Consider the following 17,241-nt stretch of genomic DNA (forward strand, 5'->3'; position numbering starts at 1 on the left):
TTCCTTCCTTCCTTCCTTCCTTCCTTCCTTCCTTCCTTCCTTCCTTCCTTCCTTCCTTCCTTCCTTCCTTCCTTCCTTCCTTCCTTCCTTCCTTTTTAAATTCATTTTGAAGAGTCAGTGGGCTCCCTCTTGTGGTATAAGAAGAAATCAACTCTTTGTTTCTGTTAAAAGTTTTTTAAAGTAACGAAAGTTCACAGATTGGTATTATATGCTCATTTGAAAGTATATTTTAACAAATTTAAATAGATATTTAATATGATTTTCCCAATAAACAAATGCTGTGTTTTAAAAAAAGGCAATGAAAGAGAAAAGCTATGTCTGCTAAAGGAGCAGTATTCATTGTTATGTACATTTTTTTAAACTAGTACTTTTAGTTCCATTTCTATTAATAACTTGACATGGATGACTAGTGGTCAGAATATGCTCTTCATTGTGACATATATGCTTGACATACTACACAGCAGCATCAGCTTGCAAGTCAGGAAGGCCTGTAAAACTGGGAAAAGAGAATACACCGTTACTTTTGGTAATGTAGATAGATGAGAAGATAAATACTTCTGACTTTCTATAAAAGAATAGATAATGTTTTTCCCGTGATTCTTTTTTTTAAAATTGATGTTGCATGACATACATGCTATTTCTGTGTATCCCAAAACCTCTTTAGGAATAAATAATTTTGGGGTTTCTCCTTCTCTCATAGTTACCTGTTTCTGGAAATTTGATTGACCTTTATGGCAACCAAGGCATGCCACCTCCAGGGCTGGCAATCAGCAACTCCTGTCCAGCCAATCTTCCCAATATCAAAAGGGAACTCACAGGTAAATTGTAAATCCAATGTATTTATTGATGTCATATATTTATTTTTCAAAAGTCCTCAATTTTGGGCTCATTTCCTTTTTGTTCTCTAAACGTGTATTTGCAAAACTGACTCATGTCAAATTCTCCATCTTTCAAATTTGGCAGCTCTGTCTGGTCCACCCAAGTTAATTCACTTTCTGTCTCTGTTGCCATCGTGCTCCAGAGACTGCTTTATTCATAATATTTTCAAACTGCTTACTGGTGACTTCCTTTCCAGCTCTGACTCAAAACACTTTCTCTTATGAATCTTCCCTGATCAAACCCATCCCGTCCTGAACATTTTTCATACAGATGCCTTTACCATTATATTAGAGAGGAAATATCAGAGATGCTGCTTTATTTCTAGACCTTTTTATTGTTGTATATATTTCATTCCCCTGATTAAAATGTAAGTTCTTTGGGGAGTAGAAAGCATGATTTACTTTATGTCCCCCAAATGTGCCTAGTCTAGGGCTTTGGTGTTCAGTATATTCTACTTTGGAGAGCAGAATCTTTGTGGGTACTTGTGGTTTGGATTCACTTTTTCTATATTCCACCTACGAGACAGCGTTTCACCTTTAAGAATAGTGGCAATAAATGTCTTGTTTACCTCTTTGGAGACCTTGCATATTCTTGGCTATATCATGGGCAAGAGATTTATTACAAGAGAAAGCCTAAATTGCCAAGCAGAGACATAGATATGGGGAGACTTTGAGGTAACACCATTTCATTTATTTATTATTATTTTAATTACAAAATTCTTACCCTGCCACCTTAGAGTCCATACTGGGTATTGATTCCAAGGCAGAAAAATGGTAAAGGCTGGGCATAGGAGGTTAAGTGATTTGCCCACGGGGAAGTCTCAAAGCTCAGATTCGAATCCAGGACCTCTCCTGTCTCTAGGCCTGGCTCTCTATCCACTGTGCCACCTAGCTGCCCCCAGATATCATTTCATTTAATGCTACAGGTTAGGAACTTGAATAGCATATTTGAAACTCTGATCTGCCATTTTGAATTTTACACACTTTCTTCTGTTAGAGCAGGGGTTGGCAACGTATGGCTCTTTTTTTTTTTTTTTTTTTTAAACCCTCATCTTCCATCTTGGAGTCAATACTGTGTATTGGCTCCAAGGCAGAAGAGTGGTAAGGGTAGGCAATGGGGGTCAAGTGACTTGCCCAGGGTCACATGGGAGATATGGCTCTTTCTGCAGGAGTCATAAAGTCAACTTTTTTTCAGGCGCTGTTGCAGGAGCGGCACTGTGAGCACTGGACGGCTCTCATGAAATTACATTTTAAAAACATATGGCGTTGGTTGCTCTCATGGCCAAAAGGGTTGCCAACCCCTGTGTAAGAGGCTTTTTGTTCTCATATTTGCCAGCCTTTTGGGTAGTTAAAGGAAAGTGAGACTATAGAGAAAAAGATGCTCGTGCTCCCCAAATATGTCAGTCAACAACTAATCAATCTATAAATATATATATATATATTTAACACTTATTATGTTCCAGGCTCTGGGCTAAGTGTTAGGTATTCAAAGAGATGAGTAAATGCTCTCTGCCCTCAAGGAGCTTCTGTTCTAGTGGGGCAGACAAAATGCAGAGGACTATGAATGTGTAAGATCTAGGCGTAGGCAGTGGAAATTGGAAGAAATACCAGAGGGAAGGCACTAGGACTAGAAGGAGCTGAGGGGAATTTGGGAAAGGGAGAAGCTTGTGAAGGGAGGAAGGGTCAGATTGTGACGACTGTATGTTAAAAGCCAAATAGGACCTCTTAGTTGATTTGGGGAGCTCGAGTTTATTGAGTAGAAGTCATAGACAGCGTGCTTAGACCTTCTCCCTAGAAAAATTTTACCTGAATAGAGAATGGACTAGAGAGGGAGAAGACTAGAGCCAGGAAGGCCAACCAGCAGGCTTTTGCCATGTTCTAAGCATGTATCAGTGGAGAGAATAGGATGTATAAGAGAAATTATGAAGGTAGAAATAGTGTGTGTGTGTGTGTGTGTGTGTTTCAAAAAAATTCGGGAGAGTAGCATGTTATTAATCTTATAGATTAAACATCTCTGGAAGTCCAAAGACCATTTTAGGCTTTACATTTCAAAACTATCTTGTGCCTAAACATGGTACCCATGACATAAACCTATAATGCTTAGCAGCAAGTAGCATGGTAAAAATGGGAGAATCGCTTCTATTGAATATGTGAACTTTCTGAAGTCGGTTTCAGATTCCCCTTCCTAAAAACTTGGTTGTTTGGTTATTGCGGTTATATTTGACTCTTTATGATACCGTCAGATTTTTTTCTCGGTAGAAATACTGAAGCCATTTGCTATTCCTTTTCTAGCTTATTTTATAGATGAGGAAACTGAGGCAAACAGGGTGAGGTGACTTGTCCAGAGTCACCCAACTAGTAAGTGTATGAAGCTGGATTTGAACTCGGGAAGTTGAAACTTCCTGACTTGCAAGTTAGCACTTTTCCCACTGTATCACGAAGCTGCCCTTTTTCCAAAAGCAAAGTTACTGTTAAAGTGGATGTGATTTGGATATTTGTAATCTGAGCAGCCTGCAGACCAGATTCTGTGTAAATAAAGCAAAAAAGGATGAAGCTAAGAAGGATATTTTGTAATGGAAAGAATTACTTTATATAAGTATACTTTAGTATACTTATATTTATTTAAGTATACTATATATAGATGTATAGTATACTAGTATTTAAGTATACTTAAGTATACTCTGAATCAGTGATGGGCAAACTACAACCTGTGGGCCAGAGGCAGCCCTCTGAAATGTTCTACCCAGGCCACGCAACATTATTCCTAATCTGACAAATACAATGAGTAGGATACAATACAATGAAACTTCGAAAGAGTTGCCTTAGAAACAGACTGACAGAGGAGCATTTCCTTTCCTTTGGCCCCCTCTTTAAAAAGTTTGCCCATCACTGCTCTAAATGGATAGGACTTTGATTTGAACTTGAAAGAAACTGATTCTACAATAAGGTAAAAAAGTTGAATATAATACTGTATATTCATTCTCTATGTCATATATAATCATATTTACAGAATGTACTCTATAGATTAGTGTGATTGACTATATACTATATTGATATAATTTTACAATACTATATAGATAGAACAATATAGTTGTATAAGTATTAAATTTAAAAAAAGCATTTTTCTCACAATTATCCCACATAGGAGGCAGCATTATCTCCATTTAACAACAAAAACATAAAAACTCAGGCTAAAAATTACATCACTCAGAAATAGTAAGGAGTAGCTAGCTGGTGCAGTGGATAGAATACCTGAGCTGGAGTTAGAAAGACTAATTCCAGAGATCAAAACCAGCCTCAGATCCTTACTAGTTGTGTGACCCTTCACCTTGTGTGCCTCAGTTTCCTCTTCTGGAAAAGGAAATATCCAATATCCAAAGAAATATCTTTGCCAAGAAAACCCTAAATGGAGTCACAAAGAGTCAAACATGACTAAAATTCTACTAAACAAAAACAGGAAGTAGTGTAATTAGAACTTTAATGGAGAGCTCCCATTTCTACTCTACCACGCTACCTGAGTTTTCTCATTCACAAAATGAGAATAAGAACACGTACATCAAATATCTACCTTCTCAATGTGAGAAAAGCACTTTGTAAAATCATAGAAAATGATAACAGTGTTTTCAGAGGTAAGTTAGAGTAAGTCACTTTGCTCTTTCCAAAGTACTTAGTAAGGCTTATTTTTTTTTTTAACCCTCAGCTTCCGTCTTGGAGTCGATACTCTGTATTGGCTCATAGGTGGAAGAGTGGTAAGGGTGGGCAATGGGGGTCAAGTGACTTGCCCAGGGTCACACAGCTGGGAAGTGTCTGAGGCTGGATTTGAACCTAGGACCTCCCGTCTCTAGACCTGGCTCTCAATCCACTGAGCTACCCAGCTGCCCCCGTAAGGCTTATTTTTATAAATTAGTCCTAAAGATGTGACATGCCCAGTGAAAGCCCTCAGTAATTTAGTTGCTATATTATAAATATATGTGTGCATGTATGTGTTAGTGTGACATAGCAACTATATGTGTATATATTTATTTATTCAACTGTGTGTATGTATATGTATGTATGTGTGTGTTTAAACCCTTATCTTTTGCCTTAGAATTGATACTAAGTATTGGTTCCAAGGCAGAAGAATGATAACGACTGGGTAATGGGGGTCAAGTGACTTGCCCAGGGTCACATAGCTAGGAAGTGTCTGAGGTCAGATTTGAACCCAGGACCTCCCATCTCCAGGAGTGACACTTTTACCAATGAGCCACTTGAGTATGAGATTTTTTTCTACTGATGGATTGATACCTAAGCATTCATTAAATTTTTACCATATGTCAGGTCCTGGGCCAAGAGTTGGCAGAATAAGCAAGATGGCAGCCCCTTTCCTCAAGGTGCTTGCATTCTCAGCAGGAGAGTTGCACATAAAGGGAAGAAGAAAAGATTAGACATGAAGAAGGCTGGCAGTCTGAGATAGCGATAGTCTGGAAGTGGCTGGGAGGCCTCATTCTAGACAAGATAAGTCGAAAGTTCACTTATCAGATCCTGGTGTCCCCAGGACAGTGGTAAGGAGATGAAGATGATAGCCAAAGTATATGGGGCGAGGCCAAGAAGTGTCATGAAGGCTTGGACAAGAATTCAATACTAGGGGTAGAAATAATGGCATTTAGAGAAACATTATGATGACCAAAAGTTTCCTTTGAGTTTGATCCTTGTATTAATGCCATGGTAACATACTTTTATCTTTAATGTTCTTCAGAGAATCATTGCAAAAATTGTTAGATTGTGAGGTTTCATTTTTGCATTCACTAAGACCCTACTCCAGTGCCTCTTTGTATATTTTGGTGACCATCAATTCTCTAAGCCCTGTTGCTGGATCATGAGTTCTAGCCAGACCCCCCAAAAGCTGAGAACACTTTGAATGTGGGCATGGTCTTGAATTTTATGTCTGTGGTCCAAGGACCAGCCCAGCTAAGATCAGAGAGGTTCATCAAGACATCCATCACCAGATAGTGATTTTTTTTCTCCCACATCAGCTCCCAGGGATGTTCTCTTATGAATAACAGCTTACATTTATAGAGAGCTTTAGATGTTACAAAGTTCTACATTATGTGGCAGCATAGCGAATACCAACACAAGATGAAATCACAAATCTTTTTGGGTATTGAAGTAAGTTTTAGCAGTGGCTTTCTCATCTTACTGTCATATCTTAATTTTAATTGAATCCTGTTCCATTCAACAAGTATTCATTAAAATTTTGGGAACAATTCATTCATAGAGATCAAATGTATTCAATTCAATTCAGCAAGAATTTAGTTAGCTCTTGGAATGTGTCAGGTGCTGTACTAGAAATTGCATACAATGAAATACAGTTCTTGCCCTCAAAGAGCATACATTCTTCTCAGGGGAAACAACGTAAATAAATGAAAAATATATACAAAGTAATTACAAATTAATCTCATTTGGTGATGGAGATGTGAAAATGCTAACTTCTATGTTTCATTTTAAGCGAGATTCACATCCACACAATTAGAAGATTAGATGTTTTGCAAATTGCATTTTGTTCCTTGAACATTTCCAACATCTAATTACTTCATTCACGTGCACAGCGTGTATTTTTCCTACAGAATCAGAAGCAAGGGCATTGGCCAAAGAGAGACAAAAAAAGGACAATCACAATTTAAGTAAGTTACTTTTGTTCATTTCCGAGTCAACTGCATGACTGAAATAATTTTCATCTTTTGGTTACAGATTTTACTTGAGCTTTTGGAAACAAGTGAATGTCTTTCATAGTACTAATGTGGATTTTTACTAGAAAAATTCCCATGAAGGAAGTTGGTTAGAAAACTTTAGAAAGACTGAAGATCATATTTATTCTCGTTTATCTTTAAATCGGTCTCTGTTAGACTGACTTCCTTTCCTAGTTACTGTCTTGTTTGAAGTTATTTTTTGTGGAGAGGGAAGATTGATCCCCAACTACCTAATTAAGAATGTTGTTCACTCAGCAATGTTACTGAAATAGATATTGAAATCTCTCTTTTTGGAGAGATTAGAAACAAATAGTAGGTTATTTGGCAAAAAGGACAGGTAATGGGTGAGGCTTCTTTCACCTTCTCTCTAGATCAGGGAATCTAATAATATGACGTTGACTATGACGTGGTTGACTTTTAACTTTTAACTTTTTTATATTTGTTATGTATCTTTAGATCATTTGTTCCAATGTGTTACTCTTTCAGTAGCTTTATTTTTCCTTTCATAAGTGAGGGAAGACTTGTGGTTTAGTGAGAAGGGAAGCCCTGGTACCTGGGTTCTAGTCTCAGCACTACCATATATTTTAGGGCCTCATTTTCCTCATCTGTAAAATAAAGGGATTAGACTCAAGGAACCCTGCGGCCCCTGTAAGTTCTAACATTTTCCAAAAATAAATGTTTTTTTTTTTTTAATTTAATTTCCCTCCTTTTAAAGTACACAGATAACTGGATAATTAGGACAATATAACTCATCATAGAAGACTTCCTTTAAATGAAATATAGAAGGATGGGTTAAAACTTGTCCAAACCAGATGGTCTTTGAAGTCTGAAGAGAATTCTTTAATAGATAAATATTCAGTCTTGACAGGAAACAGTAAACTTGATCAGCTAAAAATTATGTAAATAAGGCTCTCAAAATCTTGTCTTGTAGCTAGAAATTAATATTTAAAAGTCAAAATCTCAAGAGTTTCTGAAGAGTGTTATTTAGAGGAACTCCTCAGAGCTAAAACTTAAATAACATGCTCAACTTATGAGAAATCATGAAATCGTGTTTAATGAAACCTATAATCTCCACTGGTGCTCCACAAGGGCTGGAAAGAACATCAGAGACCATCTTGTTTGGGAATTTATTTTATTAATCTGTTTCCATAGTTGGATTTTAAGAAAAAGGAGGCACAGTCTGGGGGCGGGGGTGGAGGGGAGGGGAAGCAGATCTATGAAAGAGATTAAAAACAAAACAAAACAAAATCTTACAGATAAAGTGTACTCTATATTTTACAACTCCTGTCCCATCCAGTGGGAATTGACACCTTCAGAGTAATGGCTCCAAGGAACTCTTAGATTCTCAACATTATAAAGATTTAGTATTTTTCAAAAGACTTTATTTCCTAAGGCAAGAAAGTTGACTCAGATGGTTTAGTAATATTTTTCCCCCAACAACATTTGTACAAAAGGGTTTCTCATTAATTTTCAGTTATTTCTTTAAAATATTTATTAAAATATTCTGTTCCTTGAGCCTTCTGGTTAATCAAATTTCAATTTGTACTAAATAGATTCTAATTGAGGCTGTTGAAATAAAACATTTCTCTTGTTCATTTTCTTATAGTTTTGCAAATAAAAACAGGAGCTTTGTTTGCTCAGGCCTTTGATAACACTGGAGTAGAGAACTCTCAGTGAGGAACCTTCCTTCATCAATACAGAATGGCACCTGTCATATAGCTTAGAGTCAGAGAGAGTTGACTGGAAGCATTTAGATGTTAAACTCTTTGTCCAGAGTCATACAAATCAATATTTAATAAAAGCGAATAGTTCATCTTATATAAAAACTATGCATATATTTATGTAAACTATATCATATGTAATTGTATAAGCTATATATATTATATAGGCTAGACCATATTTAATTATATAAACTATCATATTTAGTTATAAAATTGCTATAAGCTATATTTATGTTATATAAAGTATATTATATAAGCTATATTTATTTATTTATTTTATAAGCTATGTATGATATGCACAGAATATACCTATATTATGTAGGGGAAAACTTCACTTGATTTTTAATATTTTATATAAATTAAAAGAGTCAGAGGTCCCTGAGTCAATATGGATGTGTGCATTATATACATATATTAATTTATAATATATGATGGGCAGTGAGGAATATGATAGTAGATAGAGGGATTGAATACTATACACACGTACATACACACACACACACGCATGATAGTATGGAAGAGTTTGGTACAGTATATAGAAGACTGAATACTTCTTTGATATATATGAATGTCTTTAGATTTACATGGGTCATTGGTGTTGGGAAAGACCCTAGAACTCATCTAGTCTAGCCCCATCATTTTCTAGATGCAGCCACTGAGATCCAGTCAAGTGATGTGGATATACTTGCCCAAGCTCACAGAGTGACAAGATTGGGTCTCAAATCTTGGTCCTTTTGACTACTTATCCAGTGGTCTTTCCACTGTAACAGTATCTTTAAGAAAAAAACAAGCAACAAACTATTATCTTCTATCTTAGAATCAATACTAAGTGTCAGTTTTAAGGCAGAAGAGTGGTAAGGGCAAGGCAAATTGGGGTTAAGTGACTTGCCCAAGGTCACACAGCTAGAAAGTGTTTGAGGCTAGATTTGAACCCAAGATCTCTCATCTGTAGGCCTGGCTCTCAATCCACTGAACTACCTAGCTACCCTTCATGAGTATCTTAATGAGATGTTCCAAGAGAATATGTGATTGTATTCCTAATAAATATTTCTTACATTTTTTTCCCCTTGAAGTTGAACGACGGAGGAGATTTAACATCAATGACCGCATTAAAGAGCTAGGCACTTTGATACCAAAGTCAAATGACCCGTGAGTACAGTTATGTGTTGTTTGTGCCATTTATATTCTTCTGTGAAGAAGAAATAAATTCTTCATTTATATTCTATCTCCAAATACTTACAGGTTCTCTTGAAAAAGAGACAGCCTTCTTAACATTAAAGAAACTTCCATAATTTTGATTTCATCACAGAATTGGGACCCTCTGTTTTGGTTATTCCATTAATCTTATCATATTCTTACTTTTCCACATCCTCAGGAGCTATTGTGGCTCTCATCAGCCCCTATATGCTTTCTCTGCTACCATGTACTGATTTTATGGGGCCCGGGGAAGGGTAGGCATCATGGAAGAAAGATTACCATGGATCTAGTCACCAGAAAGCCAAGACCATTTGGTGGGCAGGCCCAAAGATTCTTGGAGTTTTGTTTGTTTATTCCTTTGTTTTAAAGTATTATTTATTGCCTCAGGGACCCCAGAGATTTTTAACCAACATTTTGGCAAGCTTTGGGCCTCCATGAATGCCCCTTAATGGAGACGTTGCCCATATTCTCTAATGAGCCTGCACATAATGATTAGAACTCAGCAGTAATGATTACAAAAAGAAGGTTACTACAGTCCAGCACACTCATTCCAAGGAGTTCTCGGAAGCCTGAACAGAGTTGTTTTTATGAAAACCTGTAGCCACCCGTACCTCTCTGATATTTGTTAATTGCAGATGATACTTTTAGAAAATCGTAGCTCTTGTTCTGCTCTTCAGTAGAAGCTGGATGATTAAGCTCTTTAACCTTCATGTTTTTTCACTGATAAAATTCATCTAGAGGATTCCCCTTCCTCTATTCCTACTCTTGTAGGGATCTGCCAGAATGGCACACCGAATAAGAAAGATACTTGTTTAGTTCATTTGAAATTGGCACTTTTGACATAAGATGGCTTGAGGAAGCATATGTCTTAATAGCAGCTACATTATGCACTGTAGAATTAGTCTCAGAATATGGCCCTTTAACTCTCCTAAATAAAGGAAAAATGAAATCAGGACATGCCTATGGTAGGCTTGTGAAATTTTATATGTGTGTGTGTGTGTGTGTGTGTGTGTGTGTGTGTGTGTGTGATTGACAGTGGATTGTGACAAAATAAAATAATAAAACAATTTCCCATTCATTGTAAGCTTCATAATGAATGTCTGAGTGAATTTTGAATTTTCAACATTTCACTTCCTGGTTTTCAAGTAAAGTCATTTTAAAACTTGAAACATCCAAATTCTCCATTCAGCAGCCCTATTTTATAATACTATGGGGCTGTGACCTTCATTTGCTACAGGCAGCCTTGCATGAGAGTTGAAATTGAATTCCCATTTTCCTATTCTCTATCAGCTTTCCCTTTTTTTTCAAAAAGCAGATTTTTATTTTAACTGTAGCCTGGGAGCCTCTTTAGACAAGTATTATTAAAAGATGGGGCTGTAGCAAAAGATAGTATTTGTATCTCTTCTTTTTCTTTCTTTGAAATAGGAAGTTTATGTATTTCATTAGGTGAACCAACCACTGTCATTCTCTTTGTTCACCCTGTTGAAATAAAATATATTGCACTCTGCAGAAGTCCCGAGCACACATGCATGAATTGATTGAGTGTCGTGCCAAAGCAAAAACTAGAAAGCAGAGTTGAAATAGTTCTGCCCAACCTTGAAATGCTACTTCTCTGTTCCTAGCCTGGACCAAATGCTGCTCTGACTTACTTAAGGCATGAGCTCTTATATTTATATTTCTCTCTTGCTGTTAGGATTTTGCTCTTCAAAGTTATTTTAATAAATCAACAAGCATTTATAAAGGGCAAGTTTGGATGGAAAAACCGAGATCCTAACAAAGTAGAAATGAGGAAGGAAAGCAGCACGGAAATGACAACAGTTAGTGAAAAGATGAGAGGTGCAGTGTTTCGTGCAAGGAGCAACAGGGAGGCCAGTGTGGCCAGACTATAGAGTGCAAGGCAAAGAGTAATGTGTAAGAAAACTGGGAAGAAAGGAATGAAGAAGGGTATGAAAGCCTTTGATGCTGGACAAAAGAATTTGCTATTTGACCCTAGAGGGAACAAAGGGTTATTGGAGTTCATTGAATAGGATGCTGATTATTTTTTCCCCATAAGGAATATCACCAAATGGAGGACAGACTGGAGTGGGGAAAAGACTTGAGGCAGAGAGACCAAATAGGAGAGTGTTGATGTAGTCTAGGTCAGTGATTCCCAAAGTGGGCACCACCGCCCCCTGGTGTGTGCTACAGTGATCCAGGGGGGTGGTGATGGCCATAGATGCATTTATCTTTTCTTTTAATTGCTTTTAAAATTTAAAAAAAATTAATGTCCAGGGGGCTAAGGAATATTTTTTCTGGAAAGGGGGCATTAGGCCAAAAAAGTTTGGGAACCACTGGCCTAGGTAAAGGGTGATAACATTCTGAATTAGGATAGGAACTATTTGAGTGGAGAATACAAGAGATGAGGGAGTTAGGAGGTAAAAATTTGGCTTGCAGAGTGAGAACAAGGAGTTGAATTGGACACTAAGGTTTTGAACCCTGGTGCCTAGGAGGGTTCTAGACAGAAATAAGGAAGTTTGGAAGAGGAGAGAATTTGGAGGAAAAGATAATGAGGTCAGTTTGGGAGACAGTGAATTTGAGATACCTCCAAGACAGCAAGCTGAAAATGGCCAGTAGGCAATTGGTGATGAAGGAATGGCGCTTGACAAAGCAGATAGATCTGGGCGTCAGCTATATTGAGATGATAATTGAACCCTCGCAAGCTGATGAGGTTAGCTAGGGAGAAAGTGTAGAGAGAAAAGAGAAGTAGGCCCAAGACCTAACCTAGGAGCACTCCCACAATTAAGGGGTAAGGGGCATCCACCAAAGAGCAAAGAAAGGAATGATCAGACAGATAGGAAGAGAGCCAAGAATGAGTGGTCCCTTGAAAGCCAGAAGGGGAGAGACAGTGTGAAATGCTGCAGAGAGGTCAAGAAGAATGAGGATTGAGAAAAGGCCATAATTTATGCATTTAAGGGATCTTGGTAACTTTGGAGAGAGCGGTTTTGGTTGAGAAGATGAGATTGGAAGCCAGATTACAGAGAGCTTAAAAACAAGTGAGAAAGGGGCAGCTGGGTAGCCCAGTGGAGTGAGAGTCAGGCCTAGAGACAGGAGGTCCTAGGTCCAAACCCGGCCTCAGACACTTCCCAGCTGTGTGACCCTGGGCAAGTCACTTGACCCCCATTGCCCACCCTTACCAATCTTCTACCTATGAGACAATACACCAAAGTACAAAGGGTTTAAAAAAAAAAAAAAACAAGTGAGAAAGGAGGAAGGCATCAAGTATAAATAGCCATTTGATGACATTTGACAGAGAAAAAGAAGAGAACTATTGGGTTATAGCTAGTGGAAAATTGCAGGACAGGAGCATTCTTTATCTGTGATGAAGTCATAGTGCCATTCTCCCTCATTGAGCCATGACTGAATCCTATGGATGGCCACTAGAGAAAGTTCTTTACAAGCTTTGGTTTGAACCATTCAGTTTCCAGCCTTCGAACCATTGCATCTCCAACCCCAGGCAGAGTACACGTAATAAGTGTTTATTCATTTGAAACTGGGAAAAGAGTATGGAATTAACTTCAATTATCTGGCATCAATACTTCTGTATAGAGACCTCAAGAACAAGGTGATTTTTTTCTTGGGTGGAGACACTCTGACCATCCAGGGAGAAATTATTTTTTATTCCCCATTTAGACTCGGCCATTGCTATTCATTTATTGCTTCATCTTAATGGCACTGAGTACGTGTTTCCATGTTCTACCTGAAACTTCTGACCAGGTGGTTATTTACGGATGAGTTCTAAACAATAAATATTAAATAATCATTAATATTAATTAATTATTAATTAAAATGATAATGAACCAATAGTATGCCATAATGGATCAAGAATAGATTGAAGCACTACCCCATCACATACATGTCTGTGTGACTTTCCTCAGTGCTCTCGACTATCGGCCGCAGCCTCTAATGGGAACAGAGTCCACTAATCCATACGGGAAGATATCTTGTTGTTGCTCAGGCATTTCAGTTGTGTCTGACTCTTTGTGACCCCGCTTGGGGTTTTCTTGGCAAAGATACTGGAGCAGTTTGCATTTCCTTCTTCAGTTCATTTGACAGATGAGGAATCTGAGACAAACGGGGTGATGTGACTTGCCCAGGGTCACACAATGAGTAAGTGTCCGAGACCAGATTTGAACTCAGGAAGATGAGTCTTCTTGACAATGGTGCCACCTAGCTGCCCATATCGAGTTAGCTTTAAAATATTCCAAAGTTTTATTGTATTTGTATTTATTTTGTTAAATATTTCCCAGTTACAAATTAATCTGCTTCAAACTGCACTCAGGAGGACTGCTTGCTGCCTGTGTTTAACACTTCTGCTATAGACAACTCTAAGACCCTAAGTTATGGAGAAAATATCACCTTTACATTGGTAGACGGTGTTTTCTCCTCAAATAATTCCCTATAACTGTGAAATACCAAGTCCAGTCTCTGATTCCTTCCGTAATCATTGTCACTGAAAGGCAACCTGTTGGGGCATCAAAGATGGCTCAGTAGATTGAGAGCCAGGCGTAGAAAAGAGAGGTAATTGTACTCAAATGTGGTCTCAGACTCTTCTGAGCTGTGTGACCATGGACAAGTCACTTAACCCCCATTGCCGATGCCTTCAAACCAAAACACAGTGTTGATTCTAAGACAAAAGGAAAGAGTTATTTTTTTAAAACTCTTTAAAAAAAAAAAAAGAAAGACAAAAAAGGAAGGAAAAGAAAAGACAAGAAGAGAAAAGAAAAGAAGAGAAAAGAAAAGAAAAGAAAAGAAAAAGAAAGAAAGCAACCTGTTGAAATAAATAGTAGGAAGGTCTTATGGTCAAAAAGCCCTGGATTCTAGTCCTGTCTCTGACTTCTAGCTGTATGACCTGTGAGCTCATTGTTTAACCTATCAGTGCCCCTGGGTGACATTTTCAAGCTATAATTTTCAGGTGAGTTGCCAACCTGCGCTGGCAGGGAGAGCTTCCATATTTGGAGTTCTGTATATACTGATGAATTCCTGAGTCTGACATCTCCCACCCCACCCCCCAAATTAAAATGCCAGTAACTTCTGTTTACGTAGGACTCTATTAATACTTTTTCAAAAGGCTTTCAAAGCCAGTATCTCCTCCGAGCTGCACGACAGCCCCATTAGAATGATGAGGCTGGTGAGGCGTAGGCACAGGGTCACACAGCCCCTTTGTGACAGCTACAGATGGAGTGCTAGATTTAATGATGTCAGGAAGATCTGGCCTCAGATCCTTCCTTGGACACTGAGTCTCCCTGTGGCCTCTTGGTGAGTCTCCTAAACTTTCTTAGCCTTTTTAGACATGGGTCAGCTAGATGGGAGAGAGTACCAGACTCGGAGTCAGGAAGTCAAGATTTCAACTTTCTTAGTTTAAATCTGCCCTCAGACACTTGCTAGCTGGGTAACCCTGGGGGGGGGGGCGGAGTCTCTTCACCCTTTTCGCCCCAATTTCCTCATCTGGAAAATGATTTGGAGAAAGAACAGGCAAACCATTCCAGTATCTTTGCTAAGAAAACCTGGAAAAAGGAGTCCTCAAGAGTCAGCTACGACTCAAAACCAAAATAACAAACAAAGCCTCGTTCTTTTTATTAGGAAAACTGGACTCAAAATAACAGCATTATTGAGAGCATAAAATAAGATAGTGGATGTAAAGGGTGTTGGAAATCTTAGGCATGGTCGAAATGTCAGCTCTGATAGCTGTTTTTAGATGCGATATTTTTCCCATTATTGATGTTGACGGTCGCTTATCATTGTTAACATTCCTACTACTACCACTGAGAGAGATTTAACTTCAACAAAAATTTGTTAAGCACCTACTATGTGCTAGGTAGGAAGAGTATAAAGACAATAAAACAGCCTTTGCCCTCAAGGGTCTTATATTATTTAAGTAAGATGTAATTTCTGAATAATTTCTGAGGTATTCAAAAGGGCAGCCCCAAAACACAGAGTCATGTAGCTAGAGGTCTTCAAATAAAAGGAAGGGAACAAACATTTATAAAGCACCTACTGTGTGCTACGGAGCGTGCTAAGTGGTTTACAAATGCTCTCATTCGGTTCTCACACACTACCTAGAAGATAGGTGGTACTGTTATCTCTGTTTTACATTTGAGGAAACTGAGGCATACATACAGATTTTAAATGACTTGCCCGGGGATTACAGTTAAGAAGCTATCTGAAACCAGATTTGAACTGTCTAGAGCAGTGATGAGCAAACTACAGCCCACAGGCTAGATGCCAACCCCTGAAATGTTCTATCCCGCAGGGACATTATTCCTAATCTGAGGAACACAAAAGAGTAGGATACAATAAAATGACACTTTGAAAGAGTTGCCTTAGAAACAGACTGACAGATGAGCATTTCCTTTCCTTTGGCCCCCTCTTTAAAAAGTTTGCCTATCACTGATCTAGTATTTCTGACTCTAGGACTACCACTGTGGTTGCCCCCCAAAATGATTAAGGTATCAAAGGGGTTCTTGTTCATGAATGAGTTGGATTAGATGGTTTTTAAGGTTCCTCCTATCCCTCAGATTCTGTGATCCTATTTTTAAAAAAATTTACCACAATACTAATAGCATCTCTCTAATTTTTTTTTTTTAATTCTTACTTTCCATCTTAGAATCAATACTGTGAAGGGCTAGGCAGTGGTGGTTAAGTGACTTGCCCAGGGTCACACAGCTAGGAAATGCCTTAGGTCAGCTTTGAACCCAAGACCTCGTGTCTCTACGTCTGGCTCTCAATCCACTGAGCCACCTTGCTGCCCCCTCTAAATTGTATGTTAACACATTTGATATTAAAGTTCACAAAAACACAATTACTTTATCGTCACATTTTCTTGACTGCTTAAGTTGGTCCAAAAGGGGTAAAAATGGTTAGTTAAAAATGTTTTCTCTTTTGAACTTTGGCTTTTTCATAGCCCTGAAATGTCAAAGGTCCATTTTTCTCCATTCTCTATCGCAGAGACATGCGTTGGAATAAGGGAACTATTTTGAAAGCATCTGTGGATTATATCCGAAAACTGCAGCGAGAACAGCAGCGGGCAAAAGAACTTGAAAACAGACAGAAGAAACTGGAACATGCCAACAGGCATCTTTTGCTCAGAATACAGGTATATGGACTTCCTTTCAGGGAAATGAATCCTCCAGGAAGAAACATATTCACTAATTAGCATGGCCTTCATTACTCTCTTTGGTTGTTCATTTGGTTGGCTTGTTCATTGCTTTCATAAACACAGCCCGTGAAGTTCTGTGATCTTTATTGTTGAATTCACTGGAGTTCCAGCATTTTGGGGGTCTGTAATATGGGACAATCAGGCTCTCTGAGAAAATTACCTTTGAATGAAATGCTTTTTGCTCAAGTCACTAAATCTACTGAGATGGTAGACGGCATCTCTAAGAGGTATCATGGTTTCAGAAGGAATGCTGGACTTGGTGTCAAAAAGCCTTGAGTTCTAATCACACCACTAACCTTTACAAGTGGTGTGACAATGGGCTCTGTTCTCTCATCAATTACATGGGGATTTTTCAGTGGAATTGAGCATTGGCTATGGGAGGGAGGGTGGGAGGAGGTGAGGGAAAGAACATGAATCACGTAACCATGGAAGAATTTTCTTAATTAATCAATTAAGTAAAAATTTAAAAAATAAAATAAAATACAACATTAGCATTAAAAAATAACATGGGGATTTTTATTCCT

General features: G+C 38.1%; 1 protein-coding gene across 1 annotated transcript in view; it reads left to right on the forward strand.

Moving 5' to 3' along the window:
- Nucleotides 1-16,714, forward strand: part of MITF (melanocyte inducing transcription factor) — a 278,742-nt gene extending 262,028 nt beyond the window's left edge. The window contains exons 6-9 of the mRNA XM_044675813.1: nt 701-818; nt 6,482-6,538; nt 9,399-9,474; nt 16,507-16,714. Of these exons, the coding sequence (XP_044531748.1) occupies nt 701-818; nt 6,482-6,538; nt 9,399-9,474; nt 16,507-16,714 (459 nt within the window). The remainder of the gene's footprint in view (nt 1-700; nt 819-6,481; nt 6,539-9,398; nt 9,475-16,506) is intronic.
- The last annotated feature ends 527 nt before the right edge of the window (nt 16,715-17,241 follow it).

The sequence above is a fragment of the Gracilinanus agilis genome, chromosome 1, assembly GCF_016433145.1.
Source record: "Gracilinanus agilis isolate LMUSP501 chromosome 1, AgileGrace, whole genome shotgun sequence".
Taxonomy (NCBI): Eukaryota; Metazoa; Chordata; class Mammalia; order Didelphimorphia; family Didelphidae; genus Gracilinanus; species Gracilinanus agilis.